Here is a 27508-nt window from a genome sequence, read left to right on the forward strand (position 1 = left end):
CTTTGAGGGGGAGAGACAGAGCTGCAGAGATTTGTGCAGAGAAGCTGGGCTGCGGGGAATTTGCATGTGATGCTGCATGGAGTTAGCATGTCAGGGAAGTCTTTAGTGGGGTTCTCAGTCTCCCCATAAGCAGTGGGGTGGGTTAGTCCATAGCGATTGGGAGCTTGGTCCATGAGGGATGTTACAGTTATAAAAACGGATTGAAAATGCTTTGAAGTTTAGTTTGGATTTGAAAGTTGTATTACCCGTCCTAGCAGTAACTTTTAATTGTATCTCTGGAAATTGGTAAAATTGTCAGTCTGGCTGGGGAGGCATTGATTAAAACCTGAGAAAAGAAACAACAGAGAATGTGAGAAGAGCTGAAGTGAGAGAGAATTACTTACCTCAGCTGCTCTGCACTCTACTTACCTCCACTGTGCTGTCCGAGACCTTCTCCCCCAAATCCTTCTTGCCTTTAAAATAAAACAAAAGATCTCACTCATGAGGTCTGCACCTCTGGTCAAGAAGTGGCCCTCATGCTGTGGACTGGAAAGCTAATGAGAGAGGCACAGGGCCAAACCAGCCTCTTGACTGCAAGAACAAATCCAGACCGTCTTGCAACCTGATAGCTGCCTAGTGAGATAGAAGGAGGCCTCTTTAGGGTCCTACCCTTAGGTCTCAATCTCAGTGCCATTCTAGTGGGTTTGTAGCCACTCACCTCTGCACTTGGTTTTTGCTGGCATACAAGCCAAGGCATGAGTGGGCACAAAGCCATTGGTTCAAAGTGTTGGTGCAAAGACTGGAGGGAGACTGTAGTGTAGTTACCATGTCACATCAGTTCAGGAAGGGCAGATTCTCCAGCAGTTACCTGTGCCCCGTTAGTAATGCCTCCTTCCTCAATGTTATGGCTACAGATTGGGTAATGAAACATTAATGGCTTTTCTAGGGCATTTCATTTGAAGAATGCACATGTTCTCCTATTTCCACTATTTGCCCAAGGCATAAATAAAGGATACAAAACTGAATCTTTCTTTTTGCAGTTATCCTCACAGGAATCTTTCAGAACACGTTTGGAAAGACAGCACTTCTTGACTAAGAGAAGTCTTCTTACCTGTTGGAGAGCCTTGCTTAGACTGCAGTTCCATCTGGGCTCCATTGGTCCTTAATGAGAGAGTCTTTGCCCCTTGTTGTTTCTCCAGCTCCCCTGCCAGACAGACAGACAGAAGCAAATGAGGAGAAGGATGGAGGGAAGGACACCAGCAAAGGAGCAATATGGGAAGTCAGCAAGGAGAATTAATGCAAGACGATGAGAGTGTCAAGAATGGAGGGAGAAAGGAATGGCCAAGAAAACATCAGAAACTGATGGACTTGACATGTGGAAGAACTTTTATATCTCCACAAAACCTTCTATGTATGACCTGCATTTATACAAAATAGGTTATTGCTGCACAGGAGAGGGCCACTGATGCTGATCTACTTTGGCTCATCACTTTCTACGTGGAAAGGCTATCAAAGGCTACATGGATATCTAATCTGTGTAGGACAGGCCACAGACATACGCAGTACAGACTGCTTGTCTCCTAGACATTCCTAGAGTGAAGTACAGCGCTGTTAAGACTACTAGGCATGTCTTGTACTTCCCAGCTATCTACAGATCATATTTGGAGAGTAAAAAGAGTATGAGATGGAGAAAGTCTTCTGGGTCTGACAGTCTAAGCTTCACTATTCCAGGCCACTGTGTAATACACCTGTTCCATAAGCATGACAAGCAGTGAAGTTCTTCCTTTTGACCTGCTTCTGAGTGCTCACAAAGCCCAGCTGCCTTTTCACCATCGCTGAACACAAGAACAATCCCATGCAGACCTGTGCTCCTCATCCTCTTTCCCCCTGTTCCTGAAGAACCTGTCTCCTTTACCCTTTCCCCCGTGTAGACACATGCAGTGTGATGGCATTAGAGTGTGAATTGTACAGGAGAACCTTACATTCAATTCGTATTTGCTCCAGCTCTGTCACTTCTGCTATTGATTCTTTCAGATCTTCCACAAACTTCTGCATTTCCTCAGCACCCAGAGCACAGAAGTGTAGTACCTGCTTCTTCTCTGAGCCTGAAACTGGAGTCACCAGTGTGATGCCATGGGGGTAATCTGTAAAGAAGATGTGTCAGCAAAATAGGTATTCTTGCTGGACTAAGTTGGCTGCTTTGCTACCTCTGCAGGACAGAGTTTCCAACGTGAGTCCAGAGGAATGGCACAGCTAGAGTTCGACACACTGCAAACTGTGGGAACCTGCAGCATTGCAGCCCTCTAAGGGAACAGAATGGCCAAGCTGCAGCATCAAGTCAAGGGACAAGGGTCACTAGCACCACAGCACTGCCAAAACCAGAAAACTCTTGCTCTTAGTTACATTTAGTGGAACACTGGCTCCGGAAGCCTTAGCACACAGGTAGGACTGAAAGCCTTTCTGAATCTGTGGAGGAGTAGAATCATAGAATCATAGAATGGTAGGGGTTGGAAGGGAGCTTTAGAGATCATCTAGTCCAACTCCCTGCTGAAGCAGGTCCTCCTAGATCAGGTCACAAGTAAGGAGTATATATAAGAGCCCAACAACACTATTTATCCTGTGGGAGATGCGGGAGAGATTGTCTCCTGGAGTAAAAGCCAGAACAGCCATTAACATCCACTGTGGCAGGACTTCTCCCCAGTCTCTACTTCCATCAGCAGAGAACATACGAGGAGTGTTAGCACAACATGGGTGGGGAGCTGCTTGTGCTGTGCAGAGACAACGGTAGAATGAAAGACGTAGGGTTTTATGTCTCCACTTACTACTCCCCAACAGGCAAAACACATGGAAATGTAAATTAAAGGACATGCCCAAAGAGTGAAAATATCACAACAAAAGGCTTTGTGTTCTAAAGCTGGGTGCAGGCAGGTGGTGTCTGGAGATTCAGACAACAAAAGCAGAGGAACAAGAACGTGCAGAGAACTTGGTGTGCTTGTGAGTGGACCCTCTCTACCTTCTGCTCAATGGCCAGTGGTTTCAATTCCTTTTCTTCCCTCTCACGTTTTTGTATATTTAATTTTTCTCTTCCCCTGTCCTGCTTTCTCTTCTTCTCCACTGTCCTGCATTTGCCTGCCTTCCCCACCGTCTTCCTTTATCAGTCTTTACCAAACAAGTCAAAAGACCAATCTGCTATTTGTTGCCAACCCTCAGCTCCCCACCTTGGTGTCCCAGGACCCTTTTCCCACCCTATGTCTGTCTCATCTGTTCAGATACGAAACTCCTTAGAACATCTGCTCTTCTGTCTCTGCAGAGGATACTCAACTGGATGCCTTTGCCAGAAGACCCCTGGGAACTCTCAGGAAGGTCAGGGTACCCCTGAAGGCTGACCTCAGCTCCTATGGTGCCTGGTGGCACGAATGCCTCTTTCATACATGCAGGGATGTGGAAGTCTCTGCAAGCTGCAGTGGGCAGGGGTGCTGAGAGAGTGCCTCATGCTACCAGTAGGGTAGAGGGAGCATGAAAAAAGCTTAGCATAGCCACATTCTTCCTTCCTTGCAGTGTGTTCTGCAGGTGCCCTCAAAAACCCCAGCGGGCATCAGTCATGCTCACCCCAGACTGCTGTGCAGGCCCTCTGCCCGCGCCAGCAGGAAGCTGGCCTGCTCCTGGAACAACTCCACCGCACAACCAGCCTCGATCATGACACATCATGGCTCTATTCCCAGACCATCAAGGTCAGGCTGACTAGGGCTGGCCTCCTGCCACGCTTTGGTGGGTGCTGTTCCAAGGGCTCTGCTTCTCTCTTGGGAAGCTCTCAGCACAGCGCAGCATGGCACAGTGTGCAGAGGCAGCGGCTGCACCTGAGCCTTTATCAATGTCAAAGGCAGAGGTGGCAGTTGTGACTTTGGACATGAGAGGAGAGGGGTTAATGCTGGCAGCAGCAGTTCTGTCAACTTGGTTCTCCACCTACAGCTGGATCCTGAGAGCTCGGGGAGATGTATCCGGGGATTGATTCCCTCATTCCTCCCCACTAGCACTCTCCCTGCCACCATGACAAGACAAAACCTTCAACGAGTTTCAGTTCAGCCATTCTGCAGGTGCTCAGGCCTAGTGAGAGGTACTAGGAGTCCCTTCTCATCACACTGTACCTGAACAGCTATTTCCTCAGCACCAAGTCTCAGTTTTCTCCTCTCCACTTTTAACCCTGATGGAATCTCTCTCCTAATGTACATTCACACTGGATGACACAGCCCTCTCCCTCTTTCTCCTTTTCCCTGCCAAACCACTCCAGGCAACCAAAGATCAATGGACTTACATTCATTCTCAAAGAGATGGAACTGCATCCCTAGCAGGCCGACTGACTTGCAAAATGTGTATGTTGAGGAGCTCTTCTTCTTGGGGCAAAGCTTGAGGATCTGTTGGAGTGAGAGATGAATCATTGGGCAGGGTGCTGGGGAACAGTGAGGCAAAGAACAACGCAAACTGCTCAATGCAAAAAAGCTTTGTGCAGGCTCTGTTAATTGTACATGGGAGTAACACTTGATGACTGACAGGCTCTTTGCCCAGAAAGCTGCCTGGCACGCTACATTTGTAACAACGCTTCTGAAATTCTGTATGCATAGCCCTGGGGCCACTCTGCTCCCTGCCTCACAGAGGTGTTGGCTTTTTGATGCCTGCATTGACTTTGCAAGGGTAATTCTCTTCACTGAGGGCCAGATCAAAAGGCAAAGGGAAGACCATCAGAAATATCTTAGAGCTGAGAACAAGAGCATATATGAATGGTTCACCGTCGTTGATCTCTCAGCACCACCAGTTCTTATGGATCTGATTCATAACACAGAGCAGATGGATAGCAACACCCTCTCTCCAGGTTCACAACTGTATTTATTGGTGCAGAGCAATAGAATCATAGAATCAGAGAATCAGAAAATGTAGGGGTTGGAAGGGACCTTTAGAGATCATCTAGTCCAACCGGCCCTGCAGAAGCAGAGTCACCTAGATCAGGTCACATAGGAATGTGTCCAGGCGGGTCTTGAAGACCTCCAAGGAAGGAGCCTCCACAGCCCCTCAGGGCAGCCTGTGCCAGGGCTCCCTCACCTGAACAGTGAAATAGGGGTTTTTTATGTTTAAGTGGAACTTTTTGTGTTCCAGCTTCATCCCATTACCCCTTGTCCTGTTGCTAGCTACTATAGAAAAAAGGGATGTCCCAACCTCCTGACATCCACCCTTTAGATATTTAAAAATGTTAATAAGATCTCCCCTCAGTCTCCTCCAGACTAAACAGCAGGTGGAGAGAGCTCTCTTTTCTCTGCTTCTACAAAAGGGTTTGTTTTTAGCCTTCCACTTTGCAACATCCAGGGTTTCATTTTGACATTAATTTTTGCAGAAATTCCATCTTGTTTGGCCTCTTCCCAGTGTCAGTGTACCTCTGTCCCACTTTGTACCTGTCTGAGCTCAGTTGCAAGGCTGCTGGGTCAGGACAGTCTCAAAGTACTATACACATTTAGGACTCCAGTAACATGTACTCTCCTACAGCATTTGCAGTGTTAGAAGGCAGTGGTTTTAAAGTGCCTGGCAGGAAAAATTTGAAGTGCATGGGAGGGCTCTCTCTACTATAGTACAAACAGAGAAATGAACCTTCCTTTCACAAAATGAATCTTCCCCGCTGGCAAAGGCATGAGGGAGAGCAATGACATTGCACGGATGGCTGTGGGATGTGACAGTTTGTTTTTTCAAGGATTAGAGGAGTTTTATATTTGGTAGGTTTTTAACAGTGAAGGATTCAGAGCTGTGTCTCACAACGTCGACAGACCAGGCGATGGTCTGTCCTTTGGACAGGTGAGAAATGAACGTTGTGGACTGGTTTTAGATTTCTTTATAGAAATCCAGGCAAGTTTTATCACTGCAGTGCCTAATTGCCAGAGCACACTCACCACCAGCAAGTCATTGAAGAGAAAAACTTCCCTCTGGTGAGCTGCCTGCTTCTGCACTTTGTTCACATCAGTCACTTCGTACAAGCGGCTGCAGCAGACAAGCCGTCGATGAGGCACGGACAGAACCTGCAGAAGACCCACAAGAGCAGGCAGAGGCTGAGGGAGGTGTCACTGTGGGTCTCCCCTGTCCTCAGCTGCCCAGTGACAGCAGCACAAGCCAATTCTGCCCACTCCACCCACTCAAATCGTCTCCTCGTCATTGCTTTTCCTGCTGGAGCAATAGCAGAGAGAGTTACACCTTTGTGATCTGGATAAATCAGAGGAGTGGGACAGGCTATAGGCAACCCTCTTGCTCACACATCATCCCACCTTCATTTACCACTGATTGCAATCACTGAGCGACTGCTCATCCTCTCTCATCACACTGGACATATGCAGGTTTCCTGGGCTTTGAGAAATGATTCTGCTCAGTTTGGGTAAACAGTATGTACATTTTTGCATCACAGACCAGTTACTGCTAAGGAAGCTGTCTCTGCATTTGAGGGTCTCAACCTCATCAGTTCTTAGGGAACTCAGACACAGATGAGTGAAATTATTTTCTATCACTTTGCCTTCTGCTTCCTACAGCCTCACGAGGCCTGACAGTTTGAGACAGTGCAGATCTATCACTGGAGCATTGCCAGGCAGGGCCTGCAATGAGAATTTTGGGCAAACAATTACCGCACCAGATACTGTAAACTCTGGCCAAGGAGATTCTCCAAAATCAGAAAAGAATGAGACAGCAAGGAAAAAAAAGTCTTTGGAGAAAAAGGAGTTAATTCATCAAGACAAGCAAGGAAAACAGAAGAGGAATAGGGGCACAGAGGAAAAAGGCAGAAAAGAGGGCAGTGAGGGAGGTGAGGGTGAGAGGGGTGAGTGGGTGCCAGCAGGTTTACAAGTGCTCACCGTTTTCATTCCAACTATGGACTTCTCCACTTTGGTGACATAAGTAACATGGTCCTCATTGGATTTTAGCTCTTTCTGCTGGATCCTCTCATAGATCCCTACCACCAGCTCCCGTGGGATGTCAGCACCGTCGTCCACCCCTGCCAAACACAGAAAATGCTGGGCAGGCCAGGCAGGGAGAAAAGGGAAGGGAATAACTAGTGATCCCTGACAGGCAACTACTTCCTCTGCACTCTGCAGTGCTGGAAAGGTTGAAGAGAAAGAGCAATACTTTGCTTTAGTCTGCCTTCTTTATTGCTTTAACACACCTAATGCACCAGCAGGAGAGAATGACATCTCTAAGGCCAATGCAGAAGATTTCATCATTCCATTGCTCTGCATGGTGGCTCCTTTCCATGTGTTCCCTAAGGTTTTATAGTCACAATTTCATATTCATATATCTTGGGCCACTCACAGCAACCTCTGCATCGATTTCGTATCATCAGAAGTGTGAGATACGGAGGAGATCTATGATGGGATTCAGCTGCTCCTCCTGCCAGTGCAAGCATCAGCTCTTCTGTTTGCTTAGTAGCCTCCACCATTTTTCTTCTGTGATGTCTCCTAGGGATAATACTTTCCTGTTACTCTGTCTGTGATATCTCTGTCTTGACCCTGTCGCTTTCCTCCTTCACATCTCCTTAGATAACTCTCCAAATTTTGCTGTCTGACGCTTGTGGAGACTGGCAGAAAAGTTTTCTTTCACCCATCCCTAAGCCAAACACCACAAATTAAACTGCCAGTCTTTCCTCTGAACTGAATTCCTCCAGTCATTTTCTATTGATTTCCTCTGCTTTCCCTCCAGCTCTGTTGCCTGAGATGTACTACCCTGAGTGATGCAGGTGAGGAATTGCTGAGGAATAGAGAGACACTGTCATCTCCTGGCTCTCTCATCCATGTCCTTGCAAATGTAGACTGAATACTCTATCTTTTTTCTATTTTTTTTTTTCAAACACAGGCTGGTGAAACTATTGACCTGGACATTGGCCTGCAGGGGAGTCTGGGAGGAACTATCTCCCCTTGCCTGTAATGAGGTGACATTCAGTCACTCCAGTGAGTTGTGGTGTGTCACACACTGGAAGTGAGTGATCCTCACATTGGTTGAATTCATTCCCTGTGATGTGAACCTGTAGAATTTTAAGCAACTCATGTAAGATAACATAACATACCCCACCCCCCCACTTCTGAGTTAGCATTGTCAGCTGTAATACCAAAGGGGATGATGGCAGGTATCAGCCCCATTCAGTATCTCAGGAAATAACTTGAAAGAGGGCCTCGGTGCCACATTATATCAGTCTGAAGTGGATGACAAATTCAGGAAGGTGTGGGAGGCTGAGACAACTCTTTCTGAACAGCAGTCAGGTCAAAGAAATAAGTCGAAGGAAACCACACAAGTTCAAAATCTAGTCAGGGATTTACACTGGAAAAAAGCTTTGAGGGAGCCTCATCTGAATTGCAGATGTGCAGTAAGAGACACTTGGAAGATGGCTGACCTAGGATGACCTAGGAGTGAATATGGCTGGGAAATTCGGAAAGATTTTGTCTAGACATGATGTCAAAAAGGCCAAACAATACTAAGCTGCATTAGCAGATCTGAAAATAAGGAGGAGGCAGTGGCTCTATATATGAGCATGTTGTGACCACCTCTGAAAAAGTGCTTTTAGCAACCTTTTACTGAGAAGGGAAGGACTGACCTTGAAAAACATAAGAAAATTGATTTGGGGAACTCGTGTATCAGAAATTGCAAAGAGGTAATGCATGCATGAACTCTGTCACGCCTACAGTTACTGTAAGTAATTGCAAGCAATTAAGAAAGGGAAGATTTAGCCTGAATAGAAAGACAATGCTTTCATATATTCAAAGCAGCAAGTTGGGGAAGGGCTTGTTCAGCACAATCCAGCAGGGTTTAAGAAGGATGGAGCTGAACAATAGGAAAATGAAATACAATGGACTGCTTCCAAGCAGTGAGATCTTTTAGAAGGTGAAACCATCTCTCAAGGAAAATGGTTGGTTTCTGAGAAGACTGCACAGCTTAGATTTTCCTCTTCTCCAGCATCCTAGACGACACCTCAAAGGAGCCTCCATGTATGGCTCACAGGGTGCAGCCCTGAAGAAAGGCAGGTTTTTTGCTGCCTTCACCTAGGCAGAATTTAGAGCAGCAAGAGGGGAAAAAAGAGGGGGAAAAAAAATCAAAGCAGGATCCTTACCTCTCAGATTGCGAATGAAGTCCTCCAGCATCATCTTCCTGTCAGGCTTGATGTTGGGGCTGTACATGTCCGTATTGAGGAGGATGATTGCAAAGGCCAAGATGAAGATGGTGTCCGGGTTGTGAAACTGCTGGACCACGTCTGGGTTACACATGCAGTACCTCTGGCTGCAGCAGGAGGGATGCACACACTTAACATGGAACATGGGAGTCCTCTGCTCTAGGGTGGCAATGGCTTCATCACAAGTGGATCAAATTCCTCCTTTCACTCCACCTCTCAAACAAATGAGATGGAACTCACTGCTCTCTGAAGGCAAATTTACCCACCAATGGCTGAAGTAGGCCCCTGAAACCTCAGCTTTCTCATCTTCAGGAACCAAAGGAACAAGTGAGACTTGGAGAGGACTACTCAGGCTAGTGTCACTACCTAAGGGTAATGCAGGAGGTGTCTACTCCAGCACACTTTGCTAAGCACAAAGTGCTCCACTGGATGCGCCAAAGAAGCAACACAGCACCCCTGCAAGCCCCAGTGCTTCTCTTCCCATGAGATATCAATGTAAGGGGAGTCCTTTGCTGGCAGACGTGTCAAGACTGACCTCACTCTGGCCCTTTGTGCCTTTCATGCTGCTGAACATCTGACAAGGATATGGCTCTGCAGTGGCACAGAGGACTCTTTGCTTCAGGAGTCCCTCCTGATCACCTTTGTTAGAAGGGAAGCTCCTGAACACCATGGCTACTGCATGTTTTATGCCTTGGGTGTGTTCTCTGCTTCCATCTGGTTGCAGCAGTGGGGCTGCAAGGCTCATTCTCTTACCTGAAAGCCTCAATTAGCCGCTCGACCTTCTGCGCCTCCCCCTGCACGCGGATGTGGGCCTGGAATTTCCGCAGGGCTTCATCCAGCTCCATGCCTGAGAAATCCATCTCATCCACCACGCAGCTGTGGGAGGGGGACACGGCCTTCATGAGCACCTCCTCTCATTGAAGATGCCAGGCAGGCTCCTTTGCTGCAGTGCCAAGGCTCAGTGCCCAAGGGAAATACCATGCGAGAGGCCCTGAGACACCACTACAGCTGCCCAGGTCACACTTAAAATGGACAGTAGTTTCAAAACAAGTGATTCCTGCATTCTACAGCACGTGAGCAATTTTTGTGCCTAACCATATATATATATTTGCATATAGCATATCATACCACATACAGCATATGTCTTTACTTATACATATGTATATGTATGTGTATATATATGTGTTGCTATTCATTTGTATTTAGACACAGATATCTAAACATCAGTATTGACATAGACGTTTAGACACCTATATCAATATCCATATCAATATAGATACAGATCCATCTCTTTCTGCCTTTCCTATCATCTGCTAATCCTTCACACATTGTCCATTCCTCCCTCTCTCTCATAACATACACTTGTTCACTACCCGCTTCTCCACCTTTCTCTTACCTCTAGTGACTGTGCTGTTCCTGCACTTGTCCTCTCCTCACTTTCCTTTCTGTACAGGATACCTCCCCATTTGCAAGCCATACCTTCTTCAACACTCAACCACTGCAGCAACAACATGTCTTTAAAGACCGGAGACAGCTCAAAGAAAATAGGAAATGCAAGCGCTTATATAGAAATAACACTGCAACATCATCTGGCTTGTAACATCAAGGCTGGGCAAAACTCTGGCCATGCAGTCAAACACCAGGAGTACACAACCATTCTGTCCAAACGCTGTTCATCTTATATCTTTCTACCCATTGCACACAATCTTTTCCATTTTCACCGTACTTCTGTGCCATGCTTCCCTGTTATTTGCTGGAAATCCTTCTCCTCATAGACCTGGTGTCACTTTTCCTTTCACAGTGATGCATTGCGCACTTGTAGTTCATAGTCAATTTAGATATCCAAAGAAGTGGATGCTACCTCCCTTCTTTCCCACTAAAGCATTCTCAGATTATGAAAGCCACAAAATCACAGAATCTTAAGGGTTGGAAGGGTCCTCAAAAGATCATCTAGTCCATCTCCCCTGCCAGAGCAGGGCCACCTAGAGCAGGTCACACAGGAACTCATCCAGGTGGGTTTTGAATGTCCCCAGAGAAGGAGACTCCACAACCTATCTGGGCAGCCTGTGCCAGTGCTCTGTTACCCTCACAGTGAAGAAATTCTTCCTTGTGTTTCTTTGGAACCTCTTATGTTCCAGCCTGTACCCATTGCCCCATGTCCTATCATTGGACATCACTGAGAACAGCCTGGCTCCATCCTCCTGGCACCCGTCCTTTATGTATTTGTAAACATTAATGAGATCACCCCTCATTCTCCTCTTCTCCAATCTATAGATCTCCAGCTCCCTCAGCCTTTCATCATAAGAGAGATGCTCTTTAGTCTCCAAAACCTACTACTACAGTTGTTGCTGTCTATATTAGTCAAATAATATAGTTTTCCTTATTCTTACTGCATGATGTTTTGGTCATTTGTAATGATACCACCTTCCCTATGTGGCTTCAGCACATTTTCTTAGCATATCCCTACCTTTTGTGTTCGGGTCATTACTGCAAGCATTAATCAACAGACTAGTCTCAGAAAACTCTGCTCACAACCTCCCTTAGGCCCAGCTTCCCATTTCAGAGGAGTACGTAGGCACTAATGTCTGCCATCAGCCAATTCTCTCCACCGTTTATGATTCCTCTGCTAATTTCTCTCTTCCACTCTCAACTAACAATTTCTCATGTCAAATGCATTACTGAAGTCTAGAATTACCTTCTGCATGTGCCTTGTCTAGTAAGCCAGTTATTTTAACAAAGACAGGCATTGCATTAATCTACTCTCCACTGCCTTTGGTATATACCATTTACCTTCCTGTCTGCCATTATTCCTTCCCACAAATAAATTCTCAAAGCTGACATTCTGTCAGACCAAGAAATTCACAGGTGACAAAATCCCATTTTCTTTAAGCCTTCCTTAAATACAAAGCTGCTAATTTGCTAATCTTCAGTCATACGGCACCACCTTGATATCACAAGCGCATTAAATATTCAAGGACTTTGCATTTTCTGCTTCTATATATCTTGGATGCTAATCCTGTCTTCCCCTCCTCTCCCTTTATTTCATCCTCTGTATCGTGTCTGGTTTGCTTTCTCATGCCAAAATGGATAAATTGACCTCAAACTTCAGGTTAGGAGGAATTTTTCCCCAAGATAGATTGTCTGGGACTGTATGAGGAGTGGTAAAGATGAAACAGAGGCAGAAGTAATTAGCTGTCTTCTGGATCTTTCCATTCTCTAAGAAATTTTACAAACAAACCTCTGCTAATATGTCATGTGCTGTCATCAGTTTCTTCCTTTCTGTGATAAACTGGAGATATATCAGTTTATCTTATCTATAGTGCTGCTGCAGTTTGCTGTAGGCTGTTGGGAAGTGTTTTTTGAGCTATGCTGTTGAAGGCCACGTGCAGCCTTGCTAGAATACAAATCTATTACCTGGTGTCTCAAATGGGTGAGGGACAGGGTTCAAATACTCTGAGACTTCTCTTGATTCCCCCATTCTTCTACTGATTCAAGAGATGAGATATGAGTGATACCCATAGAATACAGTACCAAGAGCTCTGGCTGAACACAGTGTTCAGTGTCTTCCAAGGTTAAAGTTGTTACAATCTCAACTAGGAAATATGGGACCTTTTCCTGCACAAACCTTGTATAATCAAAACATAGCCTGGACAATGTTCCTATGTGACATGATCTAGGTGCACCTGCTTCTGCAGGGGGACTGGACTGGATGATCTCTAAATGTCCCTTCCAACCCCTACCATTCTATGATATGATTCTATGAACTGGGGAGTAGCAAGGGTAGAGAATCAATGGGGCTGCTGTCATAAGAAAGCTCACATTACATCTTTTTTTTCCTCTCCAAGAGGCAGACTGCAGAAACACTCACAGTTTCTGGCAATGGCAAAAACTTCCACCACTGCCTCTTTCCTTTGTTATTTTTATTTTTCTTAGTTATACTCACACGTCCCTGGGTTAACATCAAGACATTCACCTTCTTGGCATTTATCTTTGAAAGTAAGAAAAGTTTTTCTCTGGTTAGTCATTACTGTGTTCACAGCTGCAACCACCTCTGCAGTTGGACTTTTGTTATTGTTTTTTAATCCTTTCCAATGCATGATGTTTCTCAGCACTGACCCCAGTGATTTTGCTGTTATTGTCTGCTTCCAGACACGTGAAAGCAGTGAAACCTGCTGGGGTCACCCTAGTAACCCCAATCTACCAGCATGAAATCATGTATTTTCCTCCTTCATTGATCAATTGTTTTCCCTCCACACAGGCTGCTCTAACACGTCCTCCCCTTTGTGTATAAATCTCAAATAATAAAGTCAATGCCCTTGATACAGAAAGCATAAAGCCTTTATTAGGACAAGACAGCTGTTTATAGCTCTTTTCAAACACAAACAGGCATTCCTACGTGACTGGTGCTCAGCTTCTCCTTTGAGAGTTTGTTTCATGGACTGACAGGTGCAGGTTGAATTTGTAAATTCTAAGATGAACTCCAGGGAGCCCCTTCCAGTTGTCTCTCAGCCCAAAGAAGGGTGTCCCCCATCCTGCTCCCTGAGAAAAGTTGAGCAGGCAGAAGGGACAGGTCAGGATGAAAGTTTGACTCATGCAAAGTCAGTTTGAGCTTGCATTTGATTTATCTGACAAAGCCTGTGCCAAAAGCCTGAGGAATAGCTCCTAGAAGAGCCATCAGCTACGCTGCTACTTTCTCCTGCTAGACGGACAGAATGGTGGACCGTAGTTGTCTGAAATTCTTTTGTGAGCAAATTTGATACAGCAGGGTCTATTGAGAGAGTGAAAGAGCCTTGTGCAATGGGGCTGCCGTGCTCCTGCTCCTCTTCTAGGTGGCTACAAGTTTTGCTGCCTTGCCTAACTTCAGATTCCTGTACAGTCTTGTTAATTTTCTGAACGCACTCTGGTGCCTATGTCAGAGCTCCCCTAAAATGCAATGCAACTTTTCCTTGTGAAACCAGAACAAGGAGGACTTTTCTTTCCAAGATAGAGACTTTGGAAGCTGACATAGGATATATCATCAAGTATACTGCAAAAAGCACATCGATCTCATTAGCCTCCATAGCCACAACTTTTAAAAGGCAGTATAGCCATGAGGGTGTGTGTCTCCCTAGAACTGGACTTGGCAGTGTAAGACACAAAGTTTTGAACTGAGAGCAAATGACTGTCTGTATCCAAGGAATTAACCAGCAGCTTATGTGTGTGTGCCAAAACCAGCACTGAGCTAATTTTTCCACACACAGCAGAAGGCCTATGAGATGCCTATTCCAGGACCAATGGGAGGCCTGAAGGATAATGTAAAGGGAGCAGAGTAATCACCTTATAAAATCTCCTGCTTCAACTTCTTACTCCTCATGAACTCACAAGGAGGTATGTGAATTGAGCTCACCAGTGCATCCAGATATGCATTTAGCTCAGTCCTCACAGGGATAGAACTTTGGATGTTTGTATCATATTGCTGAAGTGAGCAGGAAAAGTGCTGACACCCTGCTTCATAAACAACATGGTGGAGCTGAGGGCTCTTGTGTAATCTGTATGCATGGGGAGCTTGTCTGTCCCAAGGCACCTCACAGCTGCAGAGAATTGCACTCTAGACGACAGGTGACAGGACCAAAGAGTGGGCTCCTAGATGGATCATTTTGCTCAGCTGTTACCTCTATGGCAGCCATACCGCCTCCTAGATCTCCCCCAAAGGAGGTGGACGTGGTGCCATCAGAGCTGTGAGGATTTAGCACGGGGCTAAGCATGGAGAAAAGTCTCATGGTGAAAGGTTCAGAGAAGGCAGGAAGCAGCTGTATCGTGTGGGGCTGGGATCTGCTCACCCAAGCAGAATGACCTATTTTCCAGCTTTTCCACTCAGGTGACAATGCAGCAGAAGCTGGGCTGCAACTAAAAGCGTCTGTAATGAACCTGCAGCCCACATTTAAGGAGGGAGCAAGGAGAGAGGCAGCCAGGTGGAAAGATAGGCACAAAGATATTAATAAAAAACATCCCTCTTCCCTAACCCTACAAGACTTCTGAAGATGAATCAGGCTTAGGATGGACTGTAGAAGACGAGCTCAGCTCCCTGGGAGGAGGCTGCTCTGTACATGTAAACTGAGGCTCACAGAGTGGGCAGGACTCACTGATTCCTTGCACGAGTGGGCACAGGCCTGTATCCCAATCCTGCCCTCCATGCCCTCCTTGTTCAAGGGTAGTCTCTACAATGGAGACTACAGCTCATGTCAGTCTAACAGCTCTGGGGAATGCTGCACTAGATGTATTGTCTGTCTTTTTCTGGGGATGAGTCAGGTCTGCTTGCCCTTATTGGGTTTTTGGTAGTTTACAGTGATAGTCACTTGGGCATCCACTCTTTCCTAAGCAGGAAATTGCCTAGTGTACCACGTCTTGCAGCAGACTGGCTCAAAGTGGAGGGTTCCCATTCCAGGCACATTTGTCATGCAGGGGAGGGTTCTGCCCAGCCTTCATCTTCCCCTCCAAAGAACATTAGGACCCCTTGTCACCCAAGTGACAAGGGAAATGAATGTTTCTCTAGGCATCTAGGCAGGTTCAAGCTGCACCTTCACCCTTTGCAAGCTTGGCATGGGAAAGCTGCTGTTGTTTCCAAGTTTGATCTATGCCACAGCTCTGCTTGCAGCAGGAGGTCCAAAATGCCCAATACGTTCTCCGCTCTGTCCTGTTTCCATCACATCATTATCTATTGCTCCACAACATGAGCTGCTCCAACCCTCCTGTAATGCAAGTCCCCTACTGATCCCATGTAACGTCCTCAGTTAGAAGGGGAAAGGAGACTAGTTTAGGCTAACCTGTCAAGTTCATTATGCCAGTCCAAGAGGAGTCTAATGCTTCTTGAGAAACAGTCTCTTTGCTGGGCTCCCAGCTCTGAACTTACTCTGAAGAGCAGTTTTTCTCTACCTGACTTTCCGTGAGAGAAAGAGAAGACAATACATGCTTGACAGACAGGAATGCTGCTCACCCATAGGGAGAGCATGTCTAACAGCAACTTGCAGCCTAACATCAACCAGCCCCCAACACAGCCCAATGTGTCCTGCTTGAATCCCTGCACCCTTCTCCTCTGACAACAAATGCACCAGGACAGCCTCTTCTGCACTTCCAAGGCCCACAACCTGAACACAAACCATCCAGCACTAGCAGCACACCTGGCTCCATTTGTGGCATCATTCACACTACCTTGCTCATGAATGAACCATAAATGGAAGCAATTCCTGAGTTGGAAACAAGTAGAGGGGAAGAATGAACTAAAGTGAAGGGAGGTATGGAGAACAAAAGCAACAAATAAACACAGAATGAAGAGTTCATAAAAAGAAATAAAACTATACATCTGAGCATGTAATATAAAATAAAGGAATGAAGAAAAGATGCAAGAATGATGATGTGTCTCATATTTTTAAAAATGTGTTAATGCCTTGGGCCTGGCTTTTTCAAAGTCATAAAATTATTTTTTGCAGTACTTGCTAAGTGGATTTGACAAAAACTGCTCAGTACCAGATGAGTGCTTTGGCCCAGGCTACCTCTCTGCATCTGTATTCCCTGGACTGGTAGACACTGAAATCCTGGGGTAGGTCCCCAGTGACTCCTCTCAGCTGGCTGCAGGGCAGGTTGTGGAAGCAGATTCCCAGGAGAATAGGCTGGATCTTACTGTGGGATGCTGGATCACAGTGAATGGTTGTTTCTGTGGGATGCTCAGAATTGGCTACACATGGGATTTATGCCCTGTAACATAAAATGCCTAAAAGCTAGATGTCCAGTGTAAACTAGCACATTGAGAAAAACAACACTCTTCAGGCACCCATGGCTCTCCATTGACTAAAAGAATTCCTAAATTGATAGAAGATGCTAAACTTGGTGGTAGCTAATAACAGGTGAGATAAATCATACTTTTAAAGACTGAAGCCTTTTTCTGCAAGAGAAAATGTCATGGTGCATCATCCTAAACAGACTGACCTAGGCAGTTTCGTGTTACCAAAGGATGTGTGCCAATTACAGTTGGAAACTGCTGAAAATCTCCTGCTCTCTTCCTTGCTCCTCTGACTGTGTAATGGCTTTTGAATTACCTAAATGCCTTTTCTGGGTTCCGAGAAAATCAGTTACTGGTTGAAGACACAGAGTAGGAAGATGGAAGGGAGAATTATAACTTCAGGGCATTTAGGTGCTGGGCATGCAGGTGTGGAAAGGCAAGATTGCATACCAGAATGCTCAAGCCTCATGCTTACTCTCACTCGCCTTCCTTGCCCATGTACTTTGTTGCTTTGTAACCAGCATGGCACTTCTCTGGAGTTTTGTGTTTCCTAGGTGGGCAGGAAAGAGGAATTATCTTCATGGTGCCAAATGCCACTGTACACTCCTGAGCTCTGTTGCCTGACTCCAGAAACAGGCAATGGTTGGCTTGTTTGTCAACCAGCAGAGCTTCAATACCTCTGGAAGCCAAGAGAAGTTTGCAGAGTATAGACTTACAACTGGACTTACAGCTGAGTCTGGAGTTTGTAACCCGGGCAGCTCTGCCCCCGCCTCCGAATGCACAAGGGAGGCTGACACTTCTGCAGATGTTTTAAAAGCTGTCTTATTATTTATTCATGCAGTTGGGTTAATTCAACCTGTCTGCAATGGAAACAATGCTTACAGTACACAATTCTAACACAAATTTTCACATTGAGCGAAAGCTAAACTAACACAGCAAGTGGCATCAATAATTGAAATTACTTTGGGGAGAGAGGGATGGGCCAGGAAGGCTCCAGGGCCAGGTCACGGATGTGAAAGAGCAGAAACATCTCCCCCTGCATACAGGCTTGTGCACTGCAGGTGGTCAAAGCCTGTCCAACAACTACTGCCTGCTCAAGACCACCCTGCCTGGGCGTTTGAGTTTGCCAGGACTAGCAGTGCCTATTCCCTTTGTGTCCACTTGGGCCATAAAAATGGCTGTGGTATTGGGCAAACTGTGCAAAAGTTACTGTAGGAGTTATTCTGTCTGCCACGTGCTCCCTAGGGAATACCATGTACCCTAACGCTGGCTTGCTAAGTGCAGGTAGATGTGGGGCCTGCAAGACAGCCCTTGTAGAGTCCATTCTCCCAGCCTGTGCCAGTGCTCCTGAGCTAGTTTGCTTGGAGTTGGATGGGGAATGAGAACCAGGTTAGGTCCTGAGATGGTTCTAAAATGCCAAAATGTCTTTGAGCTGCCTCTTGCTCCTGCAGAAACATCTCAGAAGTTGTGACTAGCCCTTGAGCTATAATGCACTGGAAATGCCAGCACATTAGGGAAGAGGGCTGCCAGCCCTCTTCTTCCTGCAGCATAGACAGGAAAAATATCCAGGATGATAATTTTGGGCCAGAATTTCTTCTGGCAATGCCTTGTTTGCATGGATGTCACACCTCTGGGTGTGCATCCATTACCCAGCCAGCTCTCATAAGCAGCTGATGAAAATTGCTTGCAACCCTTGCTATCCCCAAGCTCAGAACTGACACAGGAAGAGAGTGAAAGTACCTGCAAACATCACAGCTACAACCAGCTGAATATGAGTTGCTTTTTCCTTCCTGTTTTAAAGCACTTTGTGTGAATTTTATGTCCACTTTTATCTTTGTCATTAAGGAAGACAAATCAGCCATTTTTTGTGAAGAGAGGATGGCAGCACAGATTGTTAGTGCAAGAACATTATCTTTTGCCTGGAGAGACCAGACACAGGTTTGAATATCAAACTCTGAGTCAGTTGCTTGAGATATATATATATATATATATATATATATATATATATATCTCCATGTACATACAATCCATATCCACAATATGTCCATGTTCACACAGCCTTAACAATCCAGTTCCCATCTTTGAGCCTTGCTTCTACATCTGTAAATAAGACAGCTGGGTCACTCTTTCCTCAAACACTTGGAGAGCCACATGGAGAGGTGCAGCGGAAACTGTGAGTAATGCACAGGCCACCTGCTTTAATGGTCCTCCTACAACATGCAGAGACAAGACAGGCAGCCACAACATAGCAGCTCCTGGGCACTGAGACACACACCAAGCTTCACAATAGGGACTGGTGTTCCCAGTAGCTGCTGACACAGTTTGTAGTCACATGCGAGGCAGAAGAATACAGTCATTTGCAGGGATGATGGCAAATTTAGGACTACAAGGAAGTGCCAGCCTATTGCTATTGCAGTATTTCCCTGTCTGTGCCGAGGCTAGGTTTGGACTTCAGCAGAGTATTTGTCAGGGGAACCAGCCCACACAGTGCTAGCTGGAGAGAAAGAGGCAATTACTTTTAATTGTAGCTCTCAGCATGAAGAGACTGGAGAGAACATGTGTCTCGTTGCTCGCCAAATCATTACCCATACAGGATATTAAGAAAAGAGCTGGACCAAAGGTCAGGTACCTGCAGCAATAAGCAGCACCAACTGCAGTAGGAATGAGTATTGAAATTTGGGGCCAGATTTGGCTCTTGAATTGACGTCCTCCAGGACTTCCCCGGAGTAGAAGTGGTGTGTGCATTGGATTCGGGGTTTCTGTTTGGCTTGGTTCAAGAGAAATCACTGCAAAATTCAAGGGAGATAGAGAATGTTTTGGAGAATGGAAGAATATAATAAAGGATCCAGTGCAAAGGACTTCCTATCTAATGGAAAAGCACCTCTCACTAAGAACTGTGTTTCTGCCTGATGAAAGAAAGACCCAGATGAGTGCTGATCATTCCTTGAAATGGGCCTCTGAAATTGCTGGCTGCCTCTTGACTACACAGGTCACATCACCCTGGTTGGCAATCCTCACATTCATGCTCTGGTGCTAACTTGCCCTATAGCAGCTGTCAGGCTGGGAGAGGTGATGTCCCTTGCTCCTGATGTCCCCTTTTTATCATACAGAGAGCTGTGCTTTCTCCTTTTCCTGAAGTCAATCAGGACCAAGCAGGAAACAAAGGCTTATCTCAGTTCCTCCTATTTTTGCCAAAAGCATGTTATCTTGGACAATGCTCAAAACAACAGGTATAATGCTTTTCTTCCCAGCACTTTAGGCCCTGTTCCTGCAGTGGTGCAGGGGGCTGACAAGTTAGCAATGGTTACAACACGGATGGCAGGGCAACAGGTAGACACTCAGGCAGTACAGTTCTTGGGTATTCAAAGGATTTTGCAGCCCAAATTGGAAGACTTGAAAGAGAATAGAGGTATAGGCTGAGAGGTGCATGGCTTTTGTGACCAGGAGAGGGTCACAGTGACAGAATTGAAGGAAATTCACCCATCAAAGGCAGTCACTGAAGAGAAGCACGGAGGAAACCTGAGATCTTGGTCAGAAAAGGGACAGCTCAGCCCATTGGAGTTTTTGGAGTACAGATGTTCCTCAGTGCTCTGTGACTGCAGTGGTAACGATAAACCCTTAGTAGCATGCTTCCTCATGCATACCTCTTCCTTACCACAACAAGGACCAACTCCTCTCTTATTACCCCACAGTGCAGCTGGACAAATGGAAAATGCCACCCATGTCAAAACTGTACAGGTTTTGTCATCCAGGTGGTTACAGAGAACCAGGTATGGAGACAGCATTCAGTGCTTTCTGTTGGCCTCACAACAAGGAGTGGATATTTGTCCTCCTCCACCTCTCTTAGTACTTCCCAGAAAGCATTAGAGGTGCTTCATCTGGATGGAGTGAGACCTCAGTCATAGAGCTTTGTAGCTAAAAAACCTCCCAGTATCACTATCTCTGTCACCCAACAGATGATTGCAGGCCCTTTAAGGGGAGGCTAAAATGAAAGGCCTGCTGATATTAAGGGAGAAATGCATTGAGAAGTGCCAGATAGTGAGTGGGAATGGTGAAGTTTTTGCAGAGTGGGGACGAAGGGGCATGGAGGACGAGGTGCTTGCTGATACAGCTGGGGATGGAGAGGGCTGGCAACTCCTTTAGAGTGCAGGGAGGAGGGGAAGAGGTTTCCACACTTACTCCAAGACGTCCCTGTTGAACTGCTTCTTGCTGTTGCCCAGGAACTCCCCAATCATCTGCCGGCTGAGGCCCTTCCGCTGCAGCAGGAAGTGTGCCACCCCAATGGGGGTGTCTGGGATGAAGCCTCGGGAGATCAGGAACTGGATCCCTTTGTCTGGGTTTCTGAAAGAGAAGGACAGACACATGGTGAGTTTGCATGATCCCTTTGTGGTGGTGTCGTCTCTGGCTCACTTCATGGCTTGCAGCAATGCAGCCCTTAGTATCTGCATCTGATGAGTGGCAGAGATGGGACTGGTGGAAGCAGGGAAAAGTTGCCACCGAGGACAAAAAGGGTTCCATGGGATCTGCTTTGTCACTTGCAGCACTTGCTGTCACCTGTCAATCACGAGTGCCGTACCACTGTCACAAAAGGTTCCCACTGCAGGATACCAGCCTCATTAGTGACTGTATTCTGCCATCCAACTGCTTCACAGTCAAAGCCTTTTGTATCCTCTCTGCCCCAGCTTGGTTTGCTTAGTGTCCCTATGAGGACCTGATTAGACTGTGACCACCACACAGACAGCACACGAAATACCAGTACCTTCAGCTGCTCCAAACACAACCCCCAGAGAGCTATCCCCAAGGACCAGGGGTGAGAGGTGTGGGCACACGACCCTTTGTTTTAGGGGAGCTGGGGTGGCACCTTCTATAGGGCTGACAAAGGCAACGGGAAAAATGACACAGGAGACATTGCCACTGTGGTCTACAGGCAAACAAGGCTCAAGACAAAGGGGATAACCAAAGGTGGGCACATTTTCTGTTAAAAAAAAAAAGCATTAAATGTCTCTTTTTCATACATTTTTCAGCTCAGTGTTGAGAGACACTATCGACCTTCCTCACCTGAGCCTGGTGCTGGCTGCCTGAACAGAAATCGCATCCCCAGTTTTGCTTATGTATTCCTCCACTTCCCCCACCCTTAGCAGTGTTGTTCTTCCCTTCTCTATTGATTTACCCCCTGAAGCAGAAATCTCTGTGTGTGGGTGGATGAGAGCATGCACCTGGAGAATGCCTTGTCAGAGCTGGGAGAGAGCTGCGTGCAGCTCCCAGACAGAGGGTGTTTCTCCCTCTGAGGCTGTGAGTGCCTCTCAGAGAACAGGCCTGGTGCTGACTGCCTGGTTGTGGGAGTGATTTTCTGCTGTTAGTGTGCCAGCGTCTGTGCCCGCATACACAGCTCTTGGGGGTAGTTCATGTCTCAATAAGCACACATGTCTGTGTGTGCCTGTGCCCTCTAAGTGATGATTTCTCTCGCACTGCACATGTTCATCACAGCCCATGAGTTCGCATATTTTGGCTTGCTCCTCGTGTCTCCTATAAGCACACATGCTTCTGTGGGTCCTGGGAGTGGCTGTGAGCCTACATGGTGCCTGTCCTCCAGTAGAGACAGAAATGGGTGACTATGTGTGTATCAGGTGGAGATTTTCTTCCTGTATTTCAGTCTGCCCCACTAAAGGGTTTCTGTCATGATGCACTCTTGCTAAGGGGAATTAAAGCAATGCCAGGGAGATTTCCACATTCCTTTGGTTCTCTGAGCTGGTGAGTTGGGAAAGGTAAGAAGGTAGCTTCTTCATGAAAGGATGCCATACTTCCATCATTAACCCAAATCCAGGGATCTTTGTCAAGGCTAAAGGAGTGAGTTTGCTCAGGCAGCTTCCTGGGGTGAGGAAAGGATAGGATGAGATCTCAGAGCATGTGAATGCATGATACGCACAGGCACAGACTGTGACACTGTCAGGTGGTGAAAGATGTGGGTGAGCAACATATGTCTAGCTATAAGGGGATCAGCATCCAGGAGAATAGCCTGCTCCTTACAGGGGCCTCATGGGTATACAAAAAGTAGATGAGCTTGAAATAGTTCTGCTTGCACTGTAATGTCAGCAAGAAAATCTCCTGGGCAATGATGGCATCCCTAGGGACAGTGAGTGGGAGAACAAGTCAGCCCATTAAATTTATAAACAGGAGAGCTGCAAGGTCTGATATTGAAAAACCCAGACCTTCTTCACACAGATCTCCTGGTTCACCTTTGAAGAGCACAGGCAAAGTTCTCTGCTAAGTGCAAAGGTCACATGGTCAGGACTGAAGTCAAGCTAGGCAACAGAGATTCATAAAATGCACCTCCATCTGCACACTTTGCGATTTGGGAAGCAACAGTATTGACATGTTGACAGCATGAGGATGATCTCAGCCACACTGGTGTGACTCCAGAGCCACTGGACTGACTTTGGATTCATTCCAGAAGAGCTGGGAGTTGAATACGGCCAGAAAAATGCAGCTCACACACTGGCATGGATGTGCAAATTCCAGTAGAGGTGGCATGCAAGATGCAAAAGGATGCAAGATAAAATAGTCCAGTTGTGACAGCCCTCCTGCACTGTCTAGACTATAACTCAAATATACCTGCAGACACTACTCTACCACTAACAGCAGCCTTCCGCCAGTTTTTCCTGGGATTCGGTTTGTTCTCCCCAAAATCCTGACAGATAGCAGCACAGCATCTCTGCCACGGAACACCTGCAGATGTATCCCATGTACTGCAGCGTGCAGGTTTTACCCAGGCGTGCAGCAGACAGCGCCACTACCATCCCTCCTGAGCCTGCTATTTTCCGTAGCGTTGCAGAGGCGTTAAGCATGGCCGGTGAATGCGGCGGGATTCCTCACGTCCCGCTGGCTTTCCCTCTGCCCACGCAGCCAGCTGCCCACACACACTGACTGATTACAGCAGCGCCGCATAATGAGGCACTCTCTGTTCCAGGGATTCCACCCCCTCACCATGGAGTGGGCATGAGGAGAGTGCCACAGCAGCGCGGTATCGGAGTGTTCCCAAGGGCCTGCCCCGAGCCAGAGCTTTCTGAAGCTGCAATGCAAGGCTGGAGAGGCTACAGCAGGTGCTGCTGGCAACCTGAGGCTTTCAGCATCTGGCTCACGTGAGTGGTCAGCAAGAAGGATGTGCACACACACATCCTCTGTGCCCTGTGGGTTTGTACATAGCCTACAATGGCAAACTGGCCCCTTGCTAGGAATTGACAAGGAAACCAGCCACTAAATAATTGAAGAAACCTGAATGGCATTGCCAGCACCTTAGAATCACAGAATGGTGGGGGTTGGAAGGGACCTTTAGAGATCATCCAGTCCAACACCCCTGCTACAGCAGGTCCATCTAGATCAGGACACACGGGAACGTGTCCAGGTGGGTTCTTCTCCAGAGAAGGAGACTCCACACCCTCTCTGAGCAGCCTGTGCCAGGGCTCCCTCACCCTTACAGTAGAGACGTTTTTCCTTGTGTTTAAGGGGAACTTTTTCTGTTCTAGCTTATGTCCATTACCCTTTGTCTTGTCACTGCAGACAACAGAAAAAAGTGATGCTCCATCCTCTGAACACACCCTTTGGTAGAGGTGCACTATGGTGTCACAAGGAGAGCCACTTGTGCCTCAGATCTCTCTGAGAGAATCAAAAAAAGGCTTCACTCCACAGAGTTAGCAGGTCAGTTCCCTCCCTCCCTGTCCTCCAACATTTTGTCAAGAAAACTGAGCCTTACAGGTTACCACACATTATTTCAGAAGCTGGTTTCAAGGGAGCAGGAGAAGCCTAGCTAGGAAGTTGTGCTTTGGAGCTCTACAGTAAATCTTCTCTCCCACAGGGAGCTGCAAGCTGCAGTGAACCCAGGTCACGGAATGAAGAAAGATGGCAGAGCTGCTTCCCCAAAACAGACCTAGTGCTGCTAATCTGTCACATGAATATGTGCTAGGCAGACTGGGGGAGGAAGTGAGGCTGGGAAAAAGCATTTTCACTCCTGTTTTATCTTCACATCAGCACTCATGTCAACTGTGCAGGGACCAAAGGAAAACACATTGGGTGGAGGCACTCCTGCCAAGCATGGCTGAGAATCCTCAGTTAGCAGCAGAGGTGTGAGACTCACATACCCCTTCAGACGGATGCCTATCCCAACATGAACACCAGAACATCTGTGTGGACCTGGAACTATAATCAACCCTCATCTGTGTCTGGTGCCTACCTTCTCTATTCCATCCTGTTTGTGTTCATCAGGCAAATCTGTGTGTGCCCAGAGACATATACACTTGGACCCACCTGTTTACCACCTGATCTCAGAGGTAGTAAAATGTCCTCCTCAATTCTGTAAGAGTTCCAAATCTATCTTGTCTGACATCAGTTCTGGATCTGCTCTGATCCCAGCCCTAAAAACATCTCTTCCAGGTGAATCTGGACTCTGTCCTGGAATTCACAGCCTCCATACTACATATATATAATTCCTATATATACTTGCTCATTCTGACCAAAAGGTCCATGCTAATACGTGCCAAAACGTTCTTCCAGTATGGGTACATTACATCTTCATCAGGGGACTCAAATGGAAACTGAGACAGCACTAGTGTAAGTGATGATGGAGCAAACCTCGATATTTTTCATGGCTTGCTTAGATGAGAAAAGCCTCATCAAAAGGCAACGAGCAAATCTAAAGCTTCTTACAGGATCTCAGCTCTTTCTGCCAATCCAAAATAGACTATGTGTGACCCTTCGAGGTAACCTTTTCTGATGGTAATCTCTGAGCTGCTCTGCTTTTGCTTTCACATCTACAGCCATTTCATGGGATATCAGACTCAGATGTGTGAGAGACTGGGATGACTAAACCTAGTCTGTCAGGTGAACATCTACCCAAATACCAGACAGAAAATTACTGCCAGAGCACTCATACTCGGCTAGCTAAGCACAGTACTACCTCTGTGTCTCTCTCTTTACTTGGAGATGCCCCATGTTAAGAAACCAGAGCTGGGTTTACAGTCCCTGCTATGTTTGTTGCTTTGCAATTAAGTGGAGCAGGAGTCTAGATCTTGGGCTTAGCTGGTGGATGCCAAATAGACAGCAACAAAGAAGGAAAATTCAGAATTCAGGAGAGCATGGGCATTACTCATGGAGCACTGGGATTGTTCCTCTGTTGGGCAGAACATCAGGAAAGCACTTGAGGGACTTCAGGGAAAAAGCTTCTGGGCAGCCAAACTGTGTTCTGCATTGCATACCCAGATGGTCACGTCTTTGAATACTAAAGAACTTCTCCAGAGATGGATCTAGACCAAGAATCTGCTATCAGCTTTTCTTGTGAGGCACGAAATAGCCTGGGAAGCACAAAAGAGGAAGAGTCACTTACATGTTAAAGAGGTTGAGTCCAATGCGGTAGAGGCGCTTCCTCATGGTGTCTGTGGACAGTGTGGGGGACTTGCAGCTCGCGGGGTTCTCACAGTGGTACCTTGGGAGGCTGAGGATCATGGCCTGCAGTGCTTCTTTTGAGGACACCTCCGAGGCTGACTTGGCTGAAGTGGAGGTGCTGCTGCTGCTCAGCTGTTCTGAGTTGTCTGCATTCTCAGATTCAGAGCCTTTGCTTTGCCCCATCTCATTGCTGGCATCAAACTGGAGCTTCTGCACTGCCATCTGCCCAGGCTCAGCACTGCTGTCTCCTGTGCCATTTGTATTGACATTCACTTCGGTGAATGTGTGGCTGTTCTGGAGAGCTTCAGACTCAGCTAAGTTCTCTGGGGCAGCCGGTGGTTCAGTGGCTTCTCCCTCCCCTTCTGCTGGGCTTTCTTCAGCCTTGGTAGCTTGAGAGAGCCCAGTCTGGGCACTGTTGCTGAGGCAGTTTGCCATGGACACCGAGGTAGACGATGAGACAGAGATGTTTTTGTTGTCAATCTGGACTGTGACATCTCGAAAAGCCATCATGAGAGTGCTGCTGCTTTTGGGTAGAGTGTCAGGCAGGAGTCCTTCTTCCTTCTCCTTGTCCTGCAGCTCAGCTTCTAAGTCTTGGTTTGGCTGCATTGAGCTAGCACTGAAGGTCTCCCTTATCTGGTATGAGCCCCCATCTTGCAGTGAGCACATGGTCTTCAGGCTCCAGGTGCTGAGGGCATCATCAATAGACTTGGCCAGGGACTGAACTTGTTCCGTAAAGGAGTCCTCCAGCTCGGTCAGCGCCCCACTGATGGTGGCTGGCAAAGATGGGGACCTCACCAATGGGATGCCCACAAAGTTGTACCCCTCCACCAGGGCCTTCTCAGCGGAGAAACTCTCAGAGTTCTGGACCCGGACTTTCCTCAGGGAGATGCGGCGTGGCATGCGGCTCTCCAGCAGTGAGTTGCGGATCTTCTCAAAGTTCTTGCTGAGCTGGTACTGCCGGAAAGCTGTCTGGATGGTGCAGGCTGCCCTGCGAGACACCAGGTGACCACCATATTTGTGCTCTAGCATTTCAATCTGAAAGACATAGAAACAGGAGACATTATTTTTTTTGCTAACTGACACCTGATGGCTTTGTGTTACCCCAGTTCTGACACTGATTAGCCTGTAACGATTGCCAGAGGAACTTCTAACACTGAATT

At 46.9% G+C, this 27508-nt stretch overlaps 1 protein-coding gene across 1 annotated transcript; it reads right to left on the minus strand.

The window, feature by feature from the left end:
- Positions 1-250: 250 nt before the first annotated feature.
- On the minus strand, positions 251-27377 carry IQSEC3 (IQ motif and Sec7 domain ArfGEF 3). Its single transcript, XM_061988877.1, has 11 exons — positions 26290-27377; positions 21093-21254; positions 9911-10033; positions 9098-9264; positions 6855-6994; positions 5910-6035; positions 4292-4391; positions 1962-2123; positions 1065-1183; positions 409-432; positions 251-325 (listed from the first exon to the last, which is right to left on the minus strand). The coding sequence occupies exons 1-11, from the start codon at positions 27375-27377 to the stop codon at positions 251-253; spliced, it is 2286 nt and encodes a 761-aa protein (XP_061844861.1).
- Positions 27378-27508: the final 131 nt, after the last annotated feature.

The sequence above is a fragment of the Colius striatus genome, chromosome 1 (assembly GCF_028858725.1).
Source record: "Colius striatus isolate bColStr4 chromosome 1, bColStr4.1.hap1, whole genome shotgun sequence".
NCBI classification, from domain to species: Eukaryota; Metazoa; Chordata; class Aves; order Coliiformes; family Coliidae; genus Colius; species Colius striatus.

Coding starts and splice junctions, on each gene's coding strand:
- IQSEC3 (XM_061988877.1), bottom strand. CDS start 27,377: ATGCTAGAGCACAAATATGGTGGTCACCTGGTGTCTCGCAGGGCAGCC. Junction 6,995..9,097: donor CTTCATTCGCAATCTGAGAG/GTAAGGATCCTG, acceptor TGTGTTTGGCAG/GGGTGGACGACGGTGCTGAC. Junction 433..1,064: donor AGACTTCTCTTAGTCAAGAA/GTGCTGTCTTTC, acceptor GATTTGGGGGAG/AAGGTCTCGGACAGCACAGT.